The 22,239-nt window shown below is 39.9% G+C and overlaps 2 protein-coding genes across 7 annotated transcripts in view; both read left to right on the forward strand.

The window, feature by feature from the left end:
• The window catches only part of CLMN (calmin), a 75,944-nt gene extending 67,054 nt beyond the window's left edge, over positions 1-8,890 (forward strand). For both annotated transcript variants that reach the window (XM_039552180.1, XM_039552181.1), the window contains exons 12-13: positions 566-627; positions 2,157-8,890. In XM_039552180.1, the coding sequence (XP_039408114.1) occupies positions 566-627; positions 2,157-2,310 (216 nt within the window). In that variant the 3' untranslated portion in view covers positions 2,311-8,890. The remainder of the gene's footprint in view (positions 1-565; positions 628-2,156) is intronic.
• Positions 8,891-15,534: 6,644 nt separating this feature from the next.
• DICER1 (dicer 1, ribonuclease III) overlaps positions 15,535-22,239 on the forward strand; it is a 68,033-nt gene continuing 61,328 nt past the window's right edge. For 2 of the 5 annotated variants that reach the window (XM_039551940.1, XM_039551942.1), the window contains exon 1: positions 15,535-15,617. The gene's annotated coding sequence lies outside the window, so the exon portion shown is untranslated. Of the gene's footprint in view, positions 15,618-15,740; positions 15,846-17,071; positions 17,142-22,239 lie in introns of those variants that run through there. The other 3 variants (XM_039551939.1, XM_039551941.1, XM_010394637.4) reach the window with 2 other exon arrangements.

The following is a 22,239-nucleotide window of genomic DNA, read 5'->3' on the forward strand; positions in this document are numbered from 1 at the left end:
GCTAACCCTAAAAGAATTTTAGTTGTAACATGCAACTGCGCCCCTAACGACAGATGCGATTCATACTGGTTTCTTGAGAGCACTCTATACAGCTGAGGTCTGGATTTTTATTTTTAAAGTCAGAAGGAAGGGACAGCATCAGCAATCTGGTCATGCTGAGCAAGGGTAGGAATATGGCTTTTTTTCAACACAAAAATAAAATTCTGACCATATAGGAGTTTTAAAAAAAAATGCTGCCACCAGTGTTCAATGAAAGGGAGGTTTCACACAGATGCTTTAGTTTTGCACTGCTGTCAGAGCTAGTAGAAATACATATGAATGAGGGGAGCTTTATTCAACTGATGAAAGCAGTTGAAAGCAAAAAAATCTGATTTCACAACTTTTTTCCTTTTCTGTGTGTGCACCAGACTGCAGTACTGGATGTTCTGACGGGGAATATGTTTATAAGCACACTTTCATTTTATTTGAGCAAACATTAGATAAAATTTGCATAAAATACAGTTACCACCTTTGTGAGATGCTGAATTTTATTTTTGTTATCTAATCTATTCCTGGTCTGTTTAAGGAAACCTATGGTGTAAACGAGCAGAAGATGACAGATATGGGTGAAAATCCATTAATCATTGGGTGAGTGGTTCTTATTCAGACAGACTTTTTCAAGGAATCCATAACTCCTAGGTACTACTAGCAGTGATACAAAAGGAGCTGGAAATTAATTATAATGGTAGCAACTGTCTTCTGTAATGGCTCAGAGTCCACATTTCCCATAGGTGTAAGATACAAAATTTCGCTATCGCTCAATCTGTCCCTTGACTAAACTGCTTTTTCTTGACCTGAAAGATTCAGCTGTCTAAGCAAGATTCTGAGTGTTTTCCCCACGTGGTGGTTATCTCAGGCTGAGAAAAGAGTGGGCGAACTTCAAATGTTAGGCCCTCTGGCAGCGATGACTCCTTCCAGGTTTGGAAGACTGTCAAAACAATGTTTAGTGAGATCAGTGCCAGGGAAAGTCAATTACTTCAGTGAAGGTCTGGCCTCTGCTGGAGCATCTATGAGTTTTGGTAATTTTTATGTGTGTTTAGTTTAGACTTAGGGTGACACGTCATGAACACAGAGTGTGCATCCCTTTGGTATTAGGGTCTAAATATCTATAAGAAACAAGGATCGCTTTAGGTTTTGCCTCTTAGCTGATACTAATAGTATACATGGTATGAATAGTACCTCTCAGAACTTCTAGGTAAAATGGTTGCTATATTTAGATGCAGAAAACATACAAAATATTATCAGGATCCACTGGCCTGGTCTCACTTATGCTTCTGTTAAAAAAACCCCACACAAATAGCTGCTACAGTTGTATCAGTTGTACAATTTGCTGATATTAAGCTAATTTTGTGTAATACTCAGGTATATATCCAGTCGGATGCCCCAAGCCAGAAAAACACAAATTTTCTCCAAAAGTAGATTAAAAACAGTTTACCAGAGTGTTTTTCTTACAGTAATATAAAATTATAAAATTATTGTATCATCTTGTGCCTTTTCAAATAAGACCTTTCCTTGTCATGGTGAGAGCTCAGTGGTGCTGGCAGAATCCATTGGGCTTTGCTCTTATGAACCACAGCTGGAAATTTGGAAAGTTGAAATTTTGGAGCTGTCCTGCAAACCCCCAACTACTAGCTGGTTTCTTGGTTGGAAGTCTTGGGCTTTTTCTGTTTAATATTCTAGTGCCTAGCATGAGGAGCTCTGAAAGTAGATGATTTGGGGAAAATATATCAACTCACATCCAGTGTATAAACGAAACTGTGGAAGTGTGACATGTTGCCCAGCACTCTGTTTACTGTTCTGAAAATAAAAGGGTATCTTTTTGACTGGTGGAAATCTTAAATCAGACGGCTGTGATATAATGGCATGTACTTAAACTATCTGAGAATTTGTCTGGAGTTTTCAGAAGATGGATTCCTACATATGTTGACTCTGGAAGGAACACACTGCTAACACCCAGTATGCCCCTCCTAGTCCAGCTGGGGCCCTCCAACTGACTAGACTGAAAAGGTTCATTAAACTGTTGTCTTTTAGTCCACCCTGTGATCTTCACAGTAATTATTAACACTGAAGGCTTTTTCTTCTTTTCCTTGCCTCTTACTGAATTCTCCCATTTTCAGGAAGAAAAAGGACTTGGAAGCAAGCGAGACTCCAGCACCAACTCATGAGATTACTATTTTTGAGCAGCCAGAGCTATTCTACTTCGTCATTTTCTTCTGGGTGCTGGTCTACTGCCTTTTACTCCTTCCACAGCTTCTTAGCAACAAAGTTTGATCTGTGTGAGGTGTGGAAAATAAAAGATGGTGGCTGGATTGCTTTGTGTACCTGCATATGAATATGTTCCTTCAGGTGAAGCACAAACAGAAATCCAGGACCTGGTATTTGTATTTATTATCAGGTTGTCCTCAATTCCACTACTGTTGTGCTATGACAGTGTCAAAGCACGTTTTATATTATGGTAATTGTGTAAATATATATAAAAATTATCCGATTTAGTAGATGCAATTTTGTACATTTGTGCCTTGCTTTATAAGATGCTAAATAAAACCAGATAATTATCAGTAGAAGTATGAACAATTCAGAGCTCTAGTCTTCAAAAATTATTCTTCTGGCTTAATTTTCTTATGTAGGGCCTAACAGCTGCGGAAGAGGGATGGTGTTGAGTTACCTCTGGATCTGACCACCTGCAAGGGCAAGGCTAGAAATGCTTCTTCACATTTTCCATGGAATTATTTGAAAGAGTTGGAGGCAGAGCAGAGCTACAGGTAGCTAACACACATCAAGACTTGATTACAGTTCCAGTAGCAAATCCAGTGGACAACAAGATCAGGTTGAGGGTTTTGTGGTAGGGAAGTTTGATTTTTTTAGGATTTAAAGTCGTTTTTCTCCTGCACCTTTTGGTATGTTTGATTTGCAGGAGTAAATTGCATATGGAGAAATGTGAAGAACATACATGCTAGCTGCTTCTTAGGAGAGTTTATATGGGAAATCTCAGAACAGAAACTAAAGTTTTTTAAAGGTACCTCAGTGCTTCTGAGTCTGCTTCTGCTTTAGTTTCTCTGCTGCTTTTACTTACAGATTGCATAACGATTTCTCTCTTTTGCAGATACAAAAAATAATAGGTGCCTTCTTTGCTGAGGCTACTCTTAAGGCACCAGGGCATGGTAAAAGAATTAGAAATATCTTTTAAGTGTCTAAATCAATTGAGAAAGAAATGACAGATGTAAAACTAAATACAGAGAAATGCTGACAACCAGTATTGACGTCCTAGCACAACTGAAGAGACTCCTGTGGCTTGTCCATGGGCACAGCTGAGCTACTTCTCCCTCTTGTAATTTTTGTCCACATCAATGATCACTTTAGGATATTTGGTAGAGGATTTTTGCCAGAGAAGGTGTAATCCATGCTTTGTAGGACAAAAGAGAAGTCTTCAATTCAATAGCAGTAACTTCTCCATGCGACTTTTAGTGAAGTCACTACTTCTCATTGGCACATTTTTAGTTTCACAGTATGCTTTATGAGACTACATCACATTGCTGCTTCCACCTGAAAATTTGGAAGGTTGACTGCAATGTACTTCCTTAAATGAAGGGTTTCATAATTTTACACTGAGTGAAAATTAAATCACGTGGCTATAAGTTTTACATATTTTATGTAGCATAAGATGTATCCCTACCCTGGCTAAGTTTTCAGATGAACTTATAGTACCTGGGATCAAGATACATCAGAATATATAGCAATTTATTTGCAGGTATTAGAAACCTGTCTGTAGTTATGTTATCTGCTGGGGTAATCGTAACCATCCACCACACTTCATTCTTCTTCATAAGCTTTTTGTTCCCCTGGGATTTTTCTCCTGAGCTGCAGTTAGAATTCAATAGAAATAAGGAATGTCAGGAGATCTTAAACATTGAAGATAAAATTATGAACACCTTTCAACAAAGCTGAAATCTTTCCTATTCTGTCCTGTCACTGTTGACTAGAGCTGGATTCACCCCATGAACCTAGAAATAAGATCCATTGTTCTTGGGAGGAAGAGATCCAAATGTCCCAACTTAATTTGGTTTAAATCAGTGTAAGTAAAAAAAAGACATTTCTTTCATCTTGTTCATGAAAGCAATCAACATTTTGAGTCATCTGATTTTGTGATTCATGAACCTTTTTGTGCTAGTTGTGGAAGACAGTGATACTTTCTTCCAAAAGAAAACCTATATTAGAATTTTTGAAGGTGCTTTCTGGAAGTAGGCTAAAATAGAAAGCTGAAGGGTTAGTGCTTTTTCCTCTGAAAGAATAAAACTTAGTACAAGAAACATTTTATGCTTATCCTGAAAACCAGGGAATACCAGGCTGGGGTACAGCATCTATCTAATAGCAGCAAGCAGCAGTGTACTACACTAGTTTGGAGCAAAACTGTTGACAGCTTTTCATTATGTTCCACTCTTCATAGGCTTCTTTGGTTTATGGTAACTTTTTCTGACCCTTTGTATCTTTACTCTGGTTCTTCCATGTTTATTAATCTTCAGCAGAGGCTATTTGGAGTTGGATTACAGTTTCTTTATAGGGCTTTACAGCTATCAAAGTTCAATCAAGTAAAATATGCTCCCTTCTGTCTTCTTTCCTTCCTCCTAAGAAAATTAATCAGGATGAGGAGCTCTTTGGATGTCTTATCTAAACAACTGACATCCATGAAGAATGGAAAGGTGAACAGGAATCCACTGATGCCAGAAATGTCATTACACTGTTATTTTTGTCCAAGAAGGAGAAAACCCACGGTTTTCTTTGTTACCTCCCACTGATGAACAGTAACTGAAACATTGAAATGAGCAGTTTAAATGTCAGACAGCATCCAGCAATTGTAGTGGTCATCTCAACCAGTGTTTCAGTTGATGTACACTTTCCAGCCTATCCCATTGAGAGATTGCTTCTTCCATCCAAAATAGATGAAATAAAAAAAATACTAAGTCATTCCATGATAGTGGGTATTACATTGCTTTCAATTTTTTGGGTTTGTTTTATTGTGGGTGTGCTGTAACAGAAGCAGTGTACCTTACCCAGCCATTCCATGGGTGAGAAGATCCAGGGTGAAGCACTAAAAGTGATAATACTGATGTTGTCAACTTTGCTTAAAAAAAAAGACTGAACTTTCAGAGTTTTGCCTTTACCTGGAACAGTAAAGAGTGACATCTGCATAAGCAGCAGCTTCCCTCAGTTAAACTGAGTCGTGAGTCTGCATCTCTTCTTCCACAGTGCAAGATCCAATCCCTTAATGCAAGTGCCCTGTTCTCAAAACACTGCTTCGTTTTGGGGTTTGGCCTACTCTGAGCTACTGCCTAAAAGCCTGATTCTGAAATACTCACTATGGCAAAGCCTGTTTTAATTTGCTGCCCAGGGGACTGGCTGGCGGTAGTGGAGGGTTTAAAGGCTGGTGGGCAATCTATTGTCTACCCATTTTCCAACAGATCTGTGCACTGTCTCAATACAGGAAATTTTTCCTGATTTTTTGCCTGGGTTTTTGAAAAATGCTAAGCTTGAACTGACCACATTTGGTATATTGATTTAGTGGCTGAATTCAGATACACAGGGGTACTGATCTGTTAAGACTCTTTCTAAAACCTACCGGTTTTGAGCAAACGTGGGTAGCAGAGCATTGTGAAGTGTAAGCATCAGGAAGTGCCTTGAGGATCACTGGATAAAGGATGTTTGGTGTTCACAGAAGCAGCATTAAAGACTGAGTGGCAACTGTAATAGGATGGTTCAATGTCATCGTAGTCATGTAACTTAACTGCAAAGTGTTTCATTGTGATTTTATAGAAAGTGCAAGGAAAGATACACTATTAAAGACAGAACCCCGCTAAACATTTATGGGGCAGATGACTTAGAGTTGAGGAAATGAGTTAAACAGTCACATAATCTACAAACTGACCGGAATATAGCTTTTGCCAAACTGTAGGAAATTATCAGTGCAAAGGCAGGGCAAGCACAGACTACAGTAAAAAATGACAATCAATTTTCAATGCCATGAATATTTTTGAGAGATTGAGCTCTAAAATGTATTTTTATTGAGTTTCTAGATTGTAATGAATGTGTCTACAGAATTTTATGCAAAGCTTGAGAGTTCAGCTGTTTTAAAATGATTTTTTTTATATAGCAGTGATTATTTTATCTATATATTTAATAGAACTGTAAAACCATTTTAAGAGTACCTGTAAAATTCTATGTATGTGATACAATTATTTATTAATTATGACTCATGAGAATGAACATTAAGCTATGCATCGGTTGTGTCATCCATTTGAAAACTGGAAACTGCAAACAGGAGAAGAGCTTTTAATGAACAGGAGATTTGAAAAGTGGGGGAAATGATTGAATACATTTGTGTGATTCTTAAAGCTGCATAGCAATATGTCATTTTGTGATGTTAAACTTTCAGCTAAAGTTGCAAAATATACTGAGTGAGTGAGCTACTTTCTTCCATTAAAACTTCCTGAGGCTGAAATTTCTACATGTTGATATTTGGCGTCTAAACACACTTAAATCCCCTACGTTTTCTGGACACTCTCAGTTTACTCCTGCTCAGTATGACTGTAACTTCTTTATTCAAGTAGTGCTCCATTGAGTTTACAGGGGTACCATGCCATATCCAATGGGGGTTTTTAGGGGTCTCTACACTAACCCTCACAGAACCTGAGCTTTAGGAGATTAATTTGGCCAGTGTATGTGGTATCACATTCAGCCATCTAACATGATAATAATTGTAATAGTGCTTTATCACTTATGCTAGCTTTAAATACTTGGGAGTCCCTTCTTGCCAAGCACAAACATGAATGCATCCAGTGATGTGTTCAGTTCCTCTACTTCTGTGGAAGTTGGTGCAACACATCTGTGTGCTAAGCACACACTACCAGATCTGGCCCTGAGAGCACTTAAATCAACATCAACCACATAGGCCAGGAAGTCACTGAAGCCTATGCAATGCCCATGCAAATCCAATGTACACCAACCATACACCACTCACTTCAGTTACCTCCATTTTACACAGAGCATTTGTTTGCCTAAATTCTGCAGAATCAACCCTCCAAAGAGAGGAAGTTAATATCTACTTCCATCTTGAATTAAGAGAACAGCAGTAGGGAACAAATAACTGGAAAACCAGGGTGAGATTCCAGGCTGGAATATGGCCGTGGAAGTTCCCAAACTGCCACAGCTGAAAGCTCATACCCTGACAATAGGTTGCCTGCTGTTTCCTTTGAGCTAATAGGCAACAGATCTGAATGGAGGTAAAAACCACTAAATCCTTTGTATTTCTGCATTGTGCAGGTTTTTGTCAGGTAAATAACGTCCCCTGGCACACCACTGATAACACTAATTTACAGCTGCCCAATTTAGGATTGTTCACTTTCCAGGTTTGTATATAAACAGGATACACAGTATGGCTTGTCCTCACCCATACCAGCCCAAGATCGTGAAGCCATTCATGCAGGAGGATGGGATACACGCACATTAAATGATACAGAAAAGTCATGTTCTCTGCGGAGTAGCTCACTTACTCTGTCCATTGCTTCACACAACTCAAGCTCACAAAGGGTGAAAAATTAACCCTTATTTTTTCAAGTGCCATAGTCATTGCAGGGTTATCTTAACTGAAATTGTGGAGCATCAAAGGATTTCTTTCCTCCACTAAATGTAAGACATGGAAAACCTCCTTCCACATCAGTGGCACTTTTGACAATTCCATTCCAAGCAGCTGCTACTGCTGATACTGGAAAATGAGAACCATCTTACTTTCTCCCCATAGTGGGGGAAATGTCTAAGTTTATGTATCTGGAACATAAAATTGGCCCCTGAGTGATTAATATATTTTTTTCTTCATGAAAATGTTAGAAGGACCAATAAAAATTATTTTACCTTAGTGAGAAATACTAAAACCTACCATTCCAAGAAAGGCTAGTTCCTGGCCATCACTGCTATTTTCAGGCCAGGTAATATCTTACTCCCCAAGTAAGTAATTTATTTTTCATGATTTTCACTGGGCCTTCCTGGAATCTCTTTGATTCACAGAACAGATTTGCTGTGTCCAAGGACCAGTTTGTACAGGGATGTCCCTGGTCCATGGCCATTATTAAGACTGTAACAGAAAACCACTCTCGTTTATTTCAAAATTACTGTGAATCAAGTAAATTTCAACATATATGCTGCTCAGTTCTTGAGAGAAACAATGCAGTCACATTTTAATGCCAAATACGTTACACAAGTCAAATAAGTATTTTTACTGTAATAAAAAATTCAACTTGTACTTTTGTCTTGAACAAAACATTTTAGTAGGCATACCACTTTGCGCTATTGTATACCGCTGTGTAAAAAGCTGAATAAACTGTTTTACCTTTCTTGTTAAAATTCTCTAGTTTAAAATGTAAAGTACTAGATGGCTAAAGAGTTAATGAGGGACTTCATCGTAAATAAATCATTGTAAGTAAGGAATGTAATATTTAAAATACATGTTTCTCTTTGGCAAGTGGTGAGGAATGATGACTTTTTAAAATGAGAACAAATGCTGGGAGGATTTGAGTGGTGTCCAGATAAACTGAAGGAAATGCATTTTCGTGTACTTTTAAATACATTTCTTCTGAACACTTTCAGTGAGGGGCTTGTATTGGATGTTTGCACTAGTTGCTCATAGCTAATTTTTGTGAGAAAAAACTACATTCTTCTGTATAGCTGGTACACCAGAAGAAAATGTTTTTAGAAACTGTTATGCTGTAAGAAGAGTAGTATTTACTAGTGAATAGCTCCAATTTATTTTACAGAATCTCCAATTTTGAAATAAATGGACAGGCTTCCTGTATCTAATCTGTTACCTGTGGGTTCGTCCTTGTGGATTCTTTGTTTAATTTAATTGTTATTATTATATATTTTATCTATTATATATATATGTATTATTTTTTTCTATTTACACATTTTCGTGCCCAGAAACTAAATGCACTTTTTAGGAGAGAAGACCTTAGTAAAGACTGCAAATTCATAAAGTGCATAGTTTCCCACTTACCCAGAAAGTGACTTTTCATTTTGGAGGAAGAATCTAAACTTTTTTTCCGGTCAATAAACAAACTGCTTTTTAATTTTTATAAAGATGAAGAATTACTGATTTATTAACACATAGAAATTGGCATTATAAAGGCAAGCCATGGGAAAGCTTACAAAAACAGTTGTGCTTAATTATTTACTATTCTTACAATTAGTTTATCTGGGCTGTTTCTCTGTACATGTTTAGACTTGTGGATTAGCAAATTACTAGTTGCAGTACCATTTCATATTTACTATGTACTTCTCCCTACACCTTAATTCCGTTTGCAGTATATGAGAAAAAGAAAATAAAGTACAATAGAGTTGCAATACGGTTCAGAATCAGCCCTATGATGGAGTCTCCTGAAAAATATATCTAAATTGGATAAACACAGAGAAAGAAAATGGCATATGTGAAAGGCATAGGAATGCTTCTTCTCTAAAAGCTTCATGGGTATCACGCTTTAGGACTTGTAAATATTCCTCTAATCCTTCTACAAAATCAAATTATCTCACATGCTTTCATAGTGTTTCTAGCCAGTCCTGGAGTAGCTGTACCTGCCTATTGGACCATCCTCCCCCACACCTAAGCATACATAGCAAGAGAATACTCATGGTGCTGTTGAGAATTTGGGATATTTGGGTCCAGTCCTGTTAACAAAGCAATTTCCAGAATCATAGAATGGTTTGGGCTGGAAGAGTCTTTTAAATGTCATCCAGTCTAACTCCTCTGCAATGGGCACCTCCACCAAAATCAGATTGCTCGGAGCCCTGTCCAATCTGACCGAATGTTTACAGGGATAGGGCATCTAGCACTTTTCCTTACCAAAACTTTAAAATCTCTAAATACACTTTGGTGATTTTTTTTTTTAAATTGGGTTCTTTTTTTTTTTTTTTTTGACTACTGACACTATGGTTAGGAATTTGCAAGTGCACTGGGGAGGTGTAAAGTTCAAACAGGCAAGATAGGTCATCTCAGTGTGTGGAAGCAGAGTAAACTTTTACAATAGTATGAGATCCAAACTTTAGTTCAAATTCAAACATAGTAAGACAGGAACTGTTGGTTTTCTTTTAACTACTCTAGGACAAAAGTAATTCTGATAGAAACTCAAAAGTAATCTCCCTTATCCTTGCTGTGTAATCACAATTTCTTAGCTTGAAGATGATGCACATGTAGCATAGGAAAGATGCTGGATCCATCTGGATCTTGGCAGCAGCAAAGACAAGCACAGGGTTCATTTCAAACAAGGAGCCCTACACAAGTATACACACTGAGTATGCACTTTGGTTGTGCAGGAGCCCGGACCTCCTAAGGATAACCTGTGGCCATCACACATATTTAGTGTAAACTGAAACCTTCATCCTCTCCTCAGTGCTCATTTTACCTGGTTGGTAAACAAAAGCCAGCTGGGGCAGGAGAACCTTCAAACTGGTGAGTGGATATAGCAAAGCCTCAGACTTGAGCTGTGATCTTTATTAAGACACCAATATACAGCAGTAATCTTTTCTTGAGTTGCTATTTCTACTGATGTTACAAGGATGATTTCCAGGAGAGCTAATTGCAGCAATTTATGAGATGCCTTCTGTGACTAAATCCATTCCTTGGTGAGACAGTACCACTGGCTTACCACAGTCCTTGCCAAACTAGACTTTATCTTGGAATACCATATAGCATATGATCAAAGCAAAATGTATAGCTCCATCTGCTGTAAATACTTTGAATTGATTATTTTTACATTTCTTTTTTGTGGCTGCTCTGTACCCTGGGGAACTGATTTATCACTCTGCTGATATGTATTTTCTGCTTGTTATCAAGAATTGACATAAATATAGATTTATACATTGTCAAGTGGTATTTCTTGGTTCTCAGGCAAAAAATGAGCATTAAAAAGGGTATATCTCAAGGATATTATGAACTTCTGTTAACTGTTGTATGACAGATCTTTTTCACTGTGCCATTGCAGCTGCTTGTGAAATTGCTCCCATCTTTCAGTAAAAAAAACCCATCCGGTGAAGTCCAAGGTGACTGGAAAAAGGGAAACCTTGCACCCATTTTTAGAAAAGGATAGAAAGGAAGAGCCTTTCCCTGGTTCCCTACTGGCACAAACCTGAAAGGAAACAGTGCAGTCTCAGTTCTTCAAGGGCTGACATCACCAGTAAACCTGGGCAAAATTCTTCCTTCTTGCCGCCCATATTCAGGAGATGTTTTTAGTCACACCGAAGGCTTTTGTGATACTCTCCTTTTTCTACTTCTGATGTATTTCTAAATTTATAGGAAAAGTAACCACGGCATCCAAAACCCTTGTAGGTTTGATGGCATCAAAATAAGCCAAAAATTATTTCTAGAAGAGTTGGAAGCCAATTTTGGTTTCAAAATATTCTCTCTCTGTGAGACATTCCAGAACAGCCAATACAATTAACAAGCTCAGAGCTGAATACAAATCTTGTGGCTGAGCTGAATTTTGTTCCCCATTTTTTTTCATCTACTGGTAGCTATAGTAGGTCAAAAAGGGATTTATTTCCTAACAGAACATTTATTTTATTCCATCCTTCTTCCTTACCAGTGATTTGAATTTGTGTGCTTTCTTTAGTGATGTGTCTACCTATGATAGAGACATTCTAGAGACTGTAAGTAGATGATGGAGGAGATCATCAGTCTGGAGAAACCCAAGGAAAAAGCAGGGAACTTTGCCTGGGAAATGTTGCCAAGAGAGAAAGGAGTCAGTTTCCAAACTATGTCAGCTCATATCCTCATGTCAGCAATTTAAAGAGGTTTAAAAAAAAAAAAATTACTGAAGTTTCTCTTGCACTAGGGAAAATACCCTTGGAATTACGAAGTCTGGGTCACTAAAGTGGGAAAGCATGCCAAATTTTTTTTTTTTTAAATGCATTTTAGGGTGAGACAAAGATTCATGCAACCCAACACCTTGTTAAAATCTAAGCTTCAGTTTTAGAATGGAGTCTGTTCAAAATAGGTTCTTTCTTTCTTCCAACTTCCTTCTCTATAATCATACCTGCAGCTTTTTCTCATAACACATTGCAGGTGTTATTATTAGCACTCTGGTCTAAAATGTTTGCAACTGTTCTTTCCTGCAGTGATTCCCAGCTATGAGCTGGAAAACCTGGTAGCCAGACTAGGGGCTTCTTGAGAGGAAAGCCTCAAGGAAAAATTTCCCAAGTGGAGTACAGAATAGACACATCTTTTCCTGGCCAGAAACTAGAATGCAACACTTGGGCACGTATTTCCTCAGTAACTGCCAGCTTGTTTCAAAGTGCCTTACTGAACCAGTGGGTGACACAAGACCAGAAGACATCACGGCTGGTACCAACAGCAGGGAACAACAGAGGTCACCATTGTCTTGCAGGAAGGAATCTCTTCAGAGTCCATTTTAGAACCTGATGGAGCCTGGTTTCCACTGGTGTGATTACAGCGTTCTGTAGCATGAACAAAGACAACATTGTGACAAAGTGATTTTTAATGTCAGTTTTCCTCTTTTCTGACCCAAACAGAATCTTTTTTTAATCATAGTCAACAGAAAAAAACAGAAAAGCCTCCCATCCATTACTGATTTTTTTAAAGGGAGATAAATGCCTCTATTTTCTTGTTGTCTAACAAGTTACCCCAAAGAGCAAATATCAGTATTTCTAGTACTAAAGATATGGGAAAGGCTGTTACTTGGTACATTGTTACTTACTCTTTTCCAGATTTTAATAGTTGGGCAATGTATCCTCTTCATCCCACAGCCTGTTTGTTTTGCTTTTACGGTTGGTTGCATGTTTTTTTACCAAATTCTGAATGCCAACCAGTTTGAAATATGTGGAATTTTTCAGAGTTGCATCTCGCATTGATGAGTTCATTTTACTTTAAAAATCTTTGTAAGGAATTTGTGAAATCAACCTAAAAGTAAATTTTTAATTTGGGCTTAAACTGTGAAGGTTAGGTCTGATTACACAAATATATGACATCAAATATCTGTTTCTTAGAATGGAGAGAGGGTACTAGGAATAGGGTTGTAAGGAACAGCACAGATTTTATCCTGTACTTTTATATCAAAAACTCCTGTCAGCAGGCAGGCTCAAGGAGGAAGTAGCTGTGGAGAAAGACACCCATTTATACAAGAAAATAACTTCCAGAATTCTCCTGGCATTTGTCTGTTTTGTTTTCTAAGTATTCTGGTTGCTTTCTCTTTGAACCTACTTGAAATGAATAAAATTCATTATTTAATCATGGCCTGCATTAGGGAGGGTTTCTTTCTGCTCTATTTTATGTTAGAAGGAATCAAGAATGCCAATTTCCTTCAGTACTTCAGCTAAAATTGGAAAAATAGATCCATATGCTCTGACAGTTCCCACTGGATAAGACTGAACAGCTGCTCCTCTTCCTCAGCTTTTGTCATGGGATATAATTATTCTTCTATCCATAAAAAAAAAAAAAAAACAAACCAGAAGGATGCCCTTTCAATCCTATAAAAATACCTAGTACTGTAACATTTAACAGCATAATGGCAGTCATTACAGAAGATGTGCTCTAAACAGCAACAGTGGTTTGTGCCAAGAAAATACTTAATTTGGTAATACCCCAGGCCTCTTTATCACTTTGAATCTGAAGTAATTTTACTCAGGTTGTTTTAAATGAACCTTAGGAGTGCTCCAGTGAGCTTTATCTTTTCATACTGGTTTTGTAGGCACAGTTGTGTTACCATGGCAAGTCCCTGGTAGAGAGCAGATGGAATGAGGGAGGTTGCACCTCCAGTGACAGATCTTCCATTGAAAACACACTGCCTTCAGCACAACTTGCAATGGCAGTGGGTGGCCAGAAGTGACATTGCAGTCATGGTCATCTTTATTAGGCAACAAGGCCAATCACCATCCAGTCCTTGTTGCAACCACATGCGCTCATAGGAGACTCTCACTGGGTCCCCTGACTTAACACAAACATAACTCATTGTTCACCTCTGGTTTAAGAGTTTTGGCGGTGGCAAAACCTTACCCTATTCCAGCTGCTTAATCCCAGACATTTCAAAGCACTTTTGAAAAGACTTGGTACTTCTTAGTTCTGGTGCTACAGGTGGTTCCAGCCACTCCGTCTCGTGAGGAGAACTCAAACAGCCAGCTGTGGTGGTCAGCAACCCAAGTTTAGTACATAACTGCAGTCACGGTGAGAACCCATGAGCCCTTTGTTCTGATGTTTGCATGTTTTCCCCTGATTGGTTAATGTTTCCCCATCCTGTTTATGTATGAAGTTATGTATATTCATATTCCTTGTTTAATATGTATCAGTTCTAGAAAGTTCTTTGTTCCTTGACGCCCCATTGGATCTTTCCCTAAGTCACTCCTATGTGTTGTTCCCATTGGTTCCCTTGCTGTCAACCCCACCTGCTTGTCCCTATCCCATTGGCTGAGATCCCTTTCCCCGCCTATTCCGTACCCAGTATAAAAGCCCTGGACGCTCTGACAAATTGGGCTTTTTGTTCTTCTTTCTCTTTGGGATATTCTTGTGTGGAACACATATGGGGAGTCTCCTTTCTTCTTTGCTTTTGTGCCTTCATTCCAGCAACAAGAGGAAAGCTCCTTTGGGTGAGGAGCTCTACCCCTTCGTTTTGTGTGTTGCGGTGGGGATTGCCGCCTTCTGGAGGCATTGTAGCTGTGACCTCCAGGCTTCCTTTTGTCCGCACGTGAGGGGTAAACCCCCTTCAGCTTTCTCTCAGCTGCTAAAAAACCCTCAACTAGTAACATCTACTCAATCAATGGAGTGTTGCCAAGATACTGGAGTGAGACCAGTGGTCCAGCCAGTCAACAATCTGCGTCATGCAATGACAGAAAGAGATGCTGCTTTGGGAGCCTACATAACCCAAGCACCTGCAGCTCTCTTTTCTTCTTCCACTTTCTGGGCCCTGCAGCAGTAAGGGCTGGAGGCTCCCCGGTGGAAAAGGACCATTTTGCCTGTGTCAGGAAGGTGACTTCTGATGGAAATGGCTACCTGTGTGTGTGAAAAGGTGGGATTTTGTTACACAGTCATGAGACAGCTCACTGCTGCTCTATCCAGACATGGCCAAAAGGGATCACCTTTTTCCCCGAGGGCATGCCGTGCGATAGAATAACCGCATTCCCTCAGATCCGTCTCTCCACGACCAGCCCTGCCTCAGTGGCACAAGAAGCGAACGCCCGGGCTTCGGCCCCCCGTCCCAAGATGGCGGCCGCCGCCCCCGCCTCAGCGCCGCCGCGCGCCCCCCGCCTCAGCGCGCGAGACCCGCCCGCGGGGCACGGCCGAGCGCTCAGCAGCGCTCTGGCGGGGGAGGGGAGCGCGCACGCACGTGAGCGCCCGGAGCGCCCGGCGGCTCGCCGGCAGTCGCTGTATCCCGCCGTCCCATTGGCTGCCTCGCGACCTTTCACCTTTTACCCGGCTCCGGCCGCCAATCGCCTGCTTCCTCTCATAGCGTGGGGGATGCGAAGCGTGCGGACTGCGCAGGGCGGAATTCTCGGAGCCGGGTTGCGCCGTGGGCGCTGGGCGGCCCCCGTTGGTACGGGGCGGGAGGGGCGGGGGCGGCGCTCTGTTTGCGTAGCGCCGGCCGTAGCGCAGGGGCAAGGGAGGGAGGGGGAGGCCGTCCCGGGCCCAGGTGAATGGAGGGTCCTGACAGCTGCGGGGACTGAGGCGGCGGCGGCGGGGAAATGGCGGCGGCGGCGGCGGGAGCACAATGAGACGCGGCCTGTAGTGGGGGGAAGCGCCGGGCTGGGTCCGGTCCGAGCAGGTAGGAGATGGCGCCCCGGGAGCTGCATAGCGGCCGAGCGCGGGTGTGTCGCGCCCGCCGGCCGCAGCTCCCGCGGCCCCGGCGCCGCCGCCAGCGGGGTGGGATGGCGGCGGTCCGTTCCTCCCTCTCGGGGCCCGGGCAGCGCTGCCCCGCCTCCACCCCAGCGGCTCCCAGCACCGACGCCCGGGCCCTGGGATCGGCCTGAGCAGCTCTCCCGGCGCCGGCGGGGCCCGCACGGCTGGGCCGCGCTGCGGGCCCGCTCGGCTTTGTCTGTGAGCGGCGCCCCCCGGGCAGCCGCGCCGGAGCCTCCCGGGAGCTCTGGGGCCCTCCCGCTGTGTCCTCAGGGGCCGGGAAAAGCAGTGGCGGGTAGTAAAGGAGTTTATACACAGCAGTGCTGATGTTAAGGGTGATATAAGAATGTGTTGGCTCTCCTCTTTGCTTCCTTTCCATCCTTTCCCAGGGTAAATGAAGGCAGTGTGATTAAGGCAGACCTTGTGGTGTGTGAATGTGCGTTGAAAAACGAAAAAGACATATGTTTTTGCACAGGACTTTGTTGCTGTGTTAGGTAATATAGAAAAAGCCCGCATGAGTAGAAAATGGGGAATGATACTGACATATGACCAAAAAAAAAGGGTGGGTTTTTTTGGGGTGTATTCTGCTTAATCAGAAATTTAGTGTTTAAAAAAAGTGACTCTCAAAGTGAGTTGTGAATCTCAGTTAACTGCTAACAGTCCGGAGGATGTTTGGCACTTCAGATCAGCTTTGAGTATTTTTGATGTTAAGATTTTGGTCTTCAGGTTATGTGGGGGGCTCAGGTGGTGAAAGTGTAGGCTAGAAGATTGTTTTTCATTTTCTTTCCGTGAACGTAGTAATCTACAGTTAACTTTGTAGACACTTAGTTTGGCCTGTTTTACTGTGTTTTATGTGTTTTCTTTAAATAAGCCACTCTGGGTGCTCTGTTGAAATGCTGACTGCACATGTATGTTCCGTAGGTGGGGTGGTGCTTGTTCTAGCAAGTTCATACAGACACTAACTGAAATTAATTTGATAGTTATTCTCCTAAGTGCCTCTGTTAAGAGAGTTTTTCCTATTGTCTATCTCCACATTGTGGTCTGTGAGCTTTGAAGATGCTACTAGAAGTTTTCAGCTGGAAGTGCTTTTTTTATGTGTTTAATAATTGGATTGTTACTTTCTTAATTGATAGGATTAAAAAATAGTTATCAGAAATGCTGACCCTGAATTAGCTACTGCTGTTCTTCAAAGCATCCTGATGATACAGTTCTGTGAAAGTGGCAGGTCAGTACTTGGCAGACACAAAATTATTAATACAAGAATTAATAATTACTTGAGAAGGAAATGGCATCAATATGTCATTGTATAAATCCGTTCTCAGTCTATATGTTTAATACTAAATGCAGTTTGGGTATTTTCCCTTTATCTCTCTTCTACTTTTGAAAGGTTGTATTAGGCTAAGGGAGATGTAGATTGAAAACTGGCTGGGGCTTTTCACATGAGGAAGGACATGCCAGTGAAGGGATAACAAACATCACAAAGAGAGTCATGAAGAAAGTAGAAGAGGGAAGTGTTGATTGTTTGCTTGGTTCTCCTGGTTTTGAAAGATTTCTGTATCTTACAGACTGAAAACAAATGCGGTACCCCTTTACACTGTGTGTAACTCAAAGACATGGTGTACCAGCCTATTGGCAATGCCAGAAGTTTGCAGGAAGGTTGAAACAATTAATTTGTAGTGAAAATCATCCGAGGCTATAAAAACAAGAGTGTCTTTTCAGTCTTGGCAAACATCAAGGTGGCTGGTCTGTGGAAGGTGCTCCTGCCTGCCCTGCAATTTTACAGCTCCATACATGTTCTCCACTGGTTGCTGGTAGGGGGAAGCCAACCAAGCTATTTTGTCTGTTATATTACACTAATGTTTTTCTAGAAGATACACTTTTTTTTCCTTTTTCTTTAGAAATACCTTGATCATCTGTAGCATACAAGAAGAAAAAAGCAAAACCTGCAGTTCAAAAAAATAGTGTATTTTCATGGGGCTTTTTATGTAGTCCACAGATGTTTCTCCTTTCCCACCTCAAAAATGTGTTTAGTACTTTGCCACTTTTTCAGCAAAGTGTATGGAATTGCTTCAGCACAGGTGCTCAGAGTCTGAGTATCACTGCTTGACCCGTGTTGGCTTTCAGTATGAACTGACTAAATGTGCATTGATCTGTAGTGAATGCAAACTACTGGCAAAACTAAACGAAAACACATACATTCTTAAAAGAGCAAAGAGTTACTTATTAAAATGGATAAAGGAGCTGAAATAGTCTGATTTCTCTTTAGATAAGCTCGAGAATGTAAGTGAGAGCAAGAGTTCAGGAAGATTTTGAAAAGGATTCTAGGGCTTTAGGGATGATGAGCGTTACAGTAAGTGCTAAGACTACAGACAGGATTTTTATTTTGGGTTGTAGATTAGTCTGTTGATACGGAATTGGTTTTTGCCTTTTTGCTTTTATATATTCTCTATATTCTTTACATCTATATTTGTAGCACTGTAGCCTATTACTGTATTTGTAGCTAGCATTTTACCTACTCTATTAGACAGAAAGACAAAATAAATTCCCCAGCAGCTCTAAGGTCTTGGGCTCCAAGGTTAGGTTCTCCAGGAACTGAGGTTAAAATGACTTCGTGAGACACATTTTCATAGACAAAGTTTAGTTCCTGTCTAAGGGAGGGTTTCCAGAAAAGGGTAGTACTGGGGGGAATTACCTTATCCCCTATGTATCTAATTGGGGATTCTTGTCAGTTATGCTAATTTGCTAAATATATAAAAATTGTATCTGCTTTATGTTACATGTGCATCTTCATGTCTTTTCAGCATGTTGTGCACCATAAGGATCCTAGTAAAGGTAACCCCTTTTTATCAACTTACTGTGTCTGGCTCATGATTTTAGGGCCAGTAAAAAGGCATCACTATCAGGCAGCAGGTAGAACTTCAGAACATTCTGAGATGGGTTGTTCTGTTGTTCCATAATTCTCTCTGACCTTTTTTCCCCTCTCATGTAGGTAATACAAACTAGGGAGTATACTGAGCCTGATAGGTCATTGATGGAACAGTCCTAATGCTTGACTGTGTAACCACTGGCCATCTCTATCCCATCACCTTCATGTGTTCAAGTAATTTCTTCAGACTGATAGCAGAATTTTGATTTCATTTATATATTTTTTTAGGAAGTGCTACTTTTAAAGAAAGTAAAAGCATAATTATAGTGTTGTGTATAACAGGAGCTTCTATAAAATGTGTGCAATGTGCTTTTAGAATGCTATATCCTGAAGGCTAAGAATAGCTGGAGTAGATCAGAAAACATGATTTTGCTTTACACTTTCCAGACATCTTTTTTTCATCCTTTAGCCTTTTGTGACTACCATATGTATTGTGATAAACCAGAAGAGAAGAAACCTGATATATAGTAAAAACTAAAAGTTAATTTTTTAGCTGAAGTTAGTCTTCGTTGGCATTTCAAGTTTCGGTGTTCAAACTGTGTTAATTGGGGTATGGTGGCTTTAGGACTGTTACTAAAATAAACATTATAGAAGACTTAATCTAGAGAACAAAGCAGAGCCCACTTTAGTGTGCGCCATGATATTATATTAGGTCAACTCTTGGTTTTGATAGTTCTTGCATGCCTTATTTAGTGACATCATAATTTTACAAGTTTGTGTGCTGAGCAATATATCTGGAATTCCCTTGTTATTTCTGCTCTGTTTGTGGACTACATTAGTTAAATCAGTTTTCCATTATATTTGTCGCCTTCAAAATCATACAGTCAAGAAGCGGAGAACTGAAACTTATGTCAAGGAATTTACTTGCAGGGTTGCATAGCTGCAGGTGTTGAAAGGTCCTTCTCTGGTGGGAAAGAGAAGAAAGAGCAATATTGTCCACCTTCTGTCATAAATACACCTAGATCCAAGAGACTTCAGTACTGCTTGTTGTGGCCCTTCCTTTAAGTGCAGTACACTTGCCACTCTGAGATCTGTGTTGTGGTTGGCACAGCTGTTACTGCTGTGCCTCTTCTTACCAAGGCAAAAAAATCAAAAGTATTCTCTCTTGATCTTTACTAATGATAGTAGAAAACCTTGGTTTACTGTGCTTTCTTCTCTTTATGTCACTCAGTGGCTCAGTACTTCTGTGATGTAAGCTGGCATGATCAGTTTCTGCCCATGTTTTAAATAGTCTGTTATTCTTCATAAAGGATCAGTTCCTTTGGGTTCATTGAATGAGCATGAGAGATCTGAGAAGCAGCAGGGTGGCTTCTGACTTGAAGGACAGGTTGACCTGGAAACAGAGGTGGTCAGTTTCAGACTGTTTTATCTGGCCTTGGCATTTTTTTGTTTGTTTTAAATATCAATATCCTTGTGTTTTTTCATTTGTGCAAATATACATACACACAAAAAAACCCCTGGCCCCAAACCCATGTTTGAACCAGACCCTTATTGCTAGTTAGTAAAATCTGGTTTCCAGTGTGTGTCTCCTCTTTTGGACTCTGATTCTTGATAATTTGTCAAGCCGTGTAGCAGCCTTTTCCTCAGCTGTTAGTAAGTAGCTGGGTAGTAGTGAAGAAATTGGTCTTGAAAATAGGAATTTAGGAATTATTTTTTTAATCTTTTATTTTTGAAAACTGAATTGGAGTTTTAGACCTGCCTACTGATTGCATAAATCTCCTTTCCTTAGGATGTGAGGTAAATACATTTTGCTTTTTAAAGTTAATTTGTTTGACTCCATTGAGGTGATTTGGCTATGCAAGCATGTCTGGGCTGGCTACCTTTGCAATTCATGTTTCTCTTTTGTTTGTGAAATCTGCTTTGTTTCTGATCTAGATCAAGTTTCTTACAGCTTTCCTTGAACTGTTACTGGCCTTTTTTGATGTTTTTGCTCTATAATTTTTGTTCAAGCAGAAATGAAAAAGGCTTAGCTATCTAAAGGTGAAGTTGCCTTGTAGTTCGTAGTAAAAACTTCTAGTGGTGATCTGAATTGTAGACAATATTCAAACCATAGAAGACCTAACTTCTCCCACTGAGTTTTGGCGAGTTAATTTAGGTATTTTCGTTTTCACCCCCTCTTTTGAGTTTAACTGTCAAGTGCATAAATAAAAGAAATTTTTTTGATGTTTGTATTCTGCATACCTTAAAACATTTAAATGTATTTAATCTGACTTATTAACTGGGATTTTATGAATTCATAATATTAATTGATAGTATTTCTTCTTTATTCAGGATATTAGTGTCTGGGATCAATCTCAAGCAAGGCTTTTAATTCCTCACTGAAGCTGTGTATTTCTGAGCAGGCAAACCTGTGCTTTGCTGTACCTTCATGATCAATGGCTACTAGGCTTTTTGTTTTTGGAAGAAGACATAAAATGAGAGTGCTTACAATACAAGCGAAAGCTCTGGTCAGTTTTTTTTAGTGACCTGCAACCTTTGGCCATCTTTCAACTTAAGTTAAATGCCTATATTGTCAGCTTGCTATGTAAAGTTGTTAAGAAGGGATATGAGCTCTGTTAAAATTTTTTTGGGGGGGGGGAAAAGAATCAATGCTCGTCCCTTCTCCCCCAGCTACTGAAGATAATTTTTCATGGTTTTTGCTGTCTAACATAGTCCTATCTCAATGACCTCCAAGACTGCAGAAACCAAATTACTGTTGGAGATGGATAATGAGCATAAAAAGTACACTCCTTCTTAAAACAAACAAAAAAAGCAAACAAACACACATTTATACCTCTGCTGCATGTTCTTTGAGTCCCCAGGAAGATGTGTGTGTTTTTGTCATTTATTCTTCTTGCTACTTATGCTTGCCTGTTTCTGTGAGACAAAATAAGAGGAAAATTGGAATATTAATATTTTCTACCAGTGTAATGAACAGAGTCAGCATGAATGGCAGAGACTGTAAGGGGAAGTGACAGAAGCACGTTATTGAGAGCCATGGGATTATCCTTGTATATTTTTCATTATTTTTACAGTTATTGTCAGCAAGGTCTCATGGACTGCCTTACAATTTTTTACAACTTGTAAAAAAAGTGTGTGGGGAAAGTTTCTCCTTTCTTTGTTATTTCTAAAGAATATTGAACTCTATCAGCATTGGCCTCGAGAGTTCACTGATGCTAAAGAAAGATAGCAAGCTGTAAATGATACGGAAACAAGAAGCTGTCTATATACTTTCAGAGATTATAAATCAAAAAATAAAGAAACATATATCCAAGTATTTCTGGAAATGTATACCCAGTATGTCCATAGGTTTATATGCTGAATAGATCAGTTGATTTGTTTACTGTGTAATCACAAGGGCTATGAGTTAATGAAATCTTCAACTACAGAAGTGTGGCTATACTACCTACTGAGTGAT

This window comes from Corvus cornix, chromosome 5, assembly GCF_000738735.6.
Source record: "Corvus cornix cornix isolate S_Up_H32 chromosome 5, ASM73873v5, whole genome shotgun sequence".
NCBI classification, from domain to species: domain Eukaryota; kingdom Metazoa; phylum Chordata; class Aves; order Passeriformes; family Corvidae; genus Corvus; species Corvus cornix.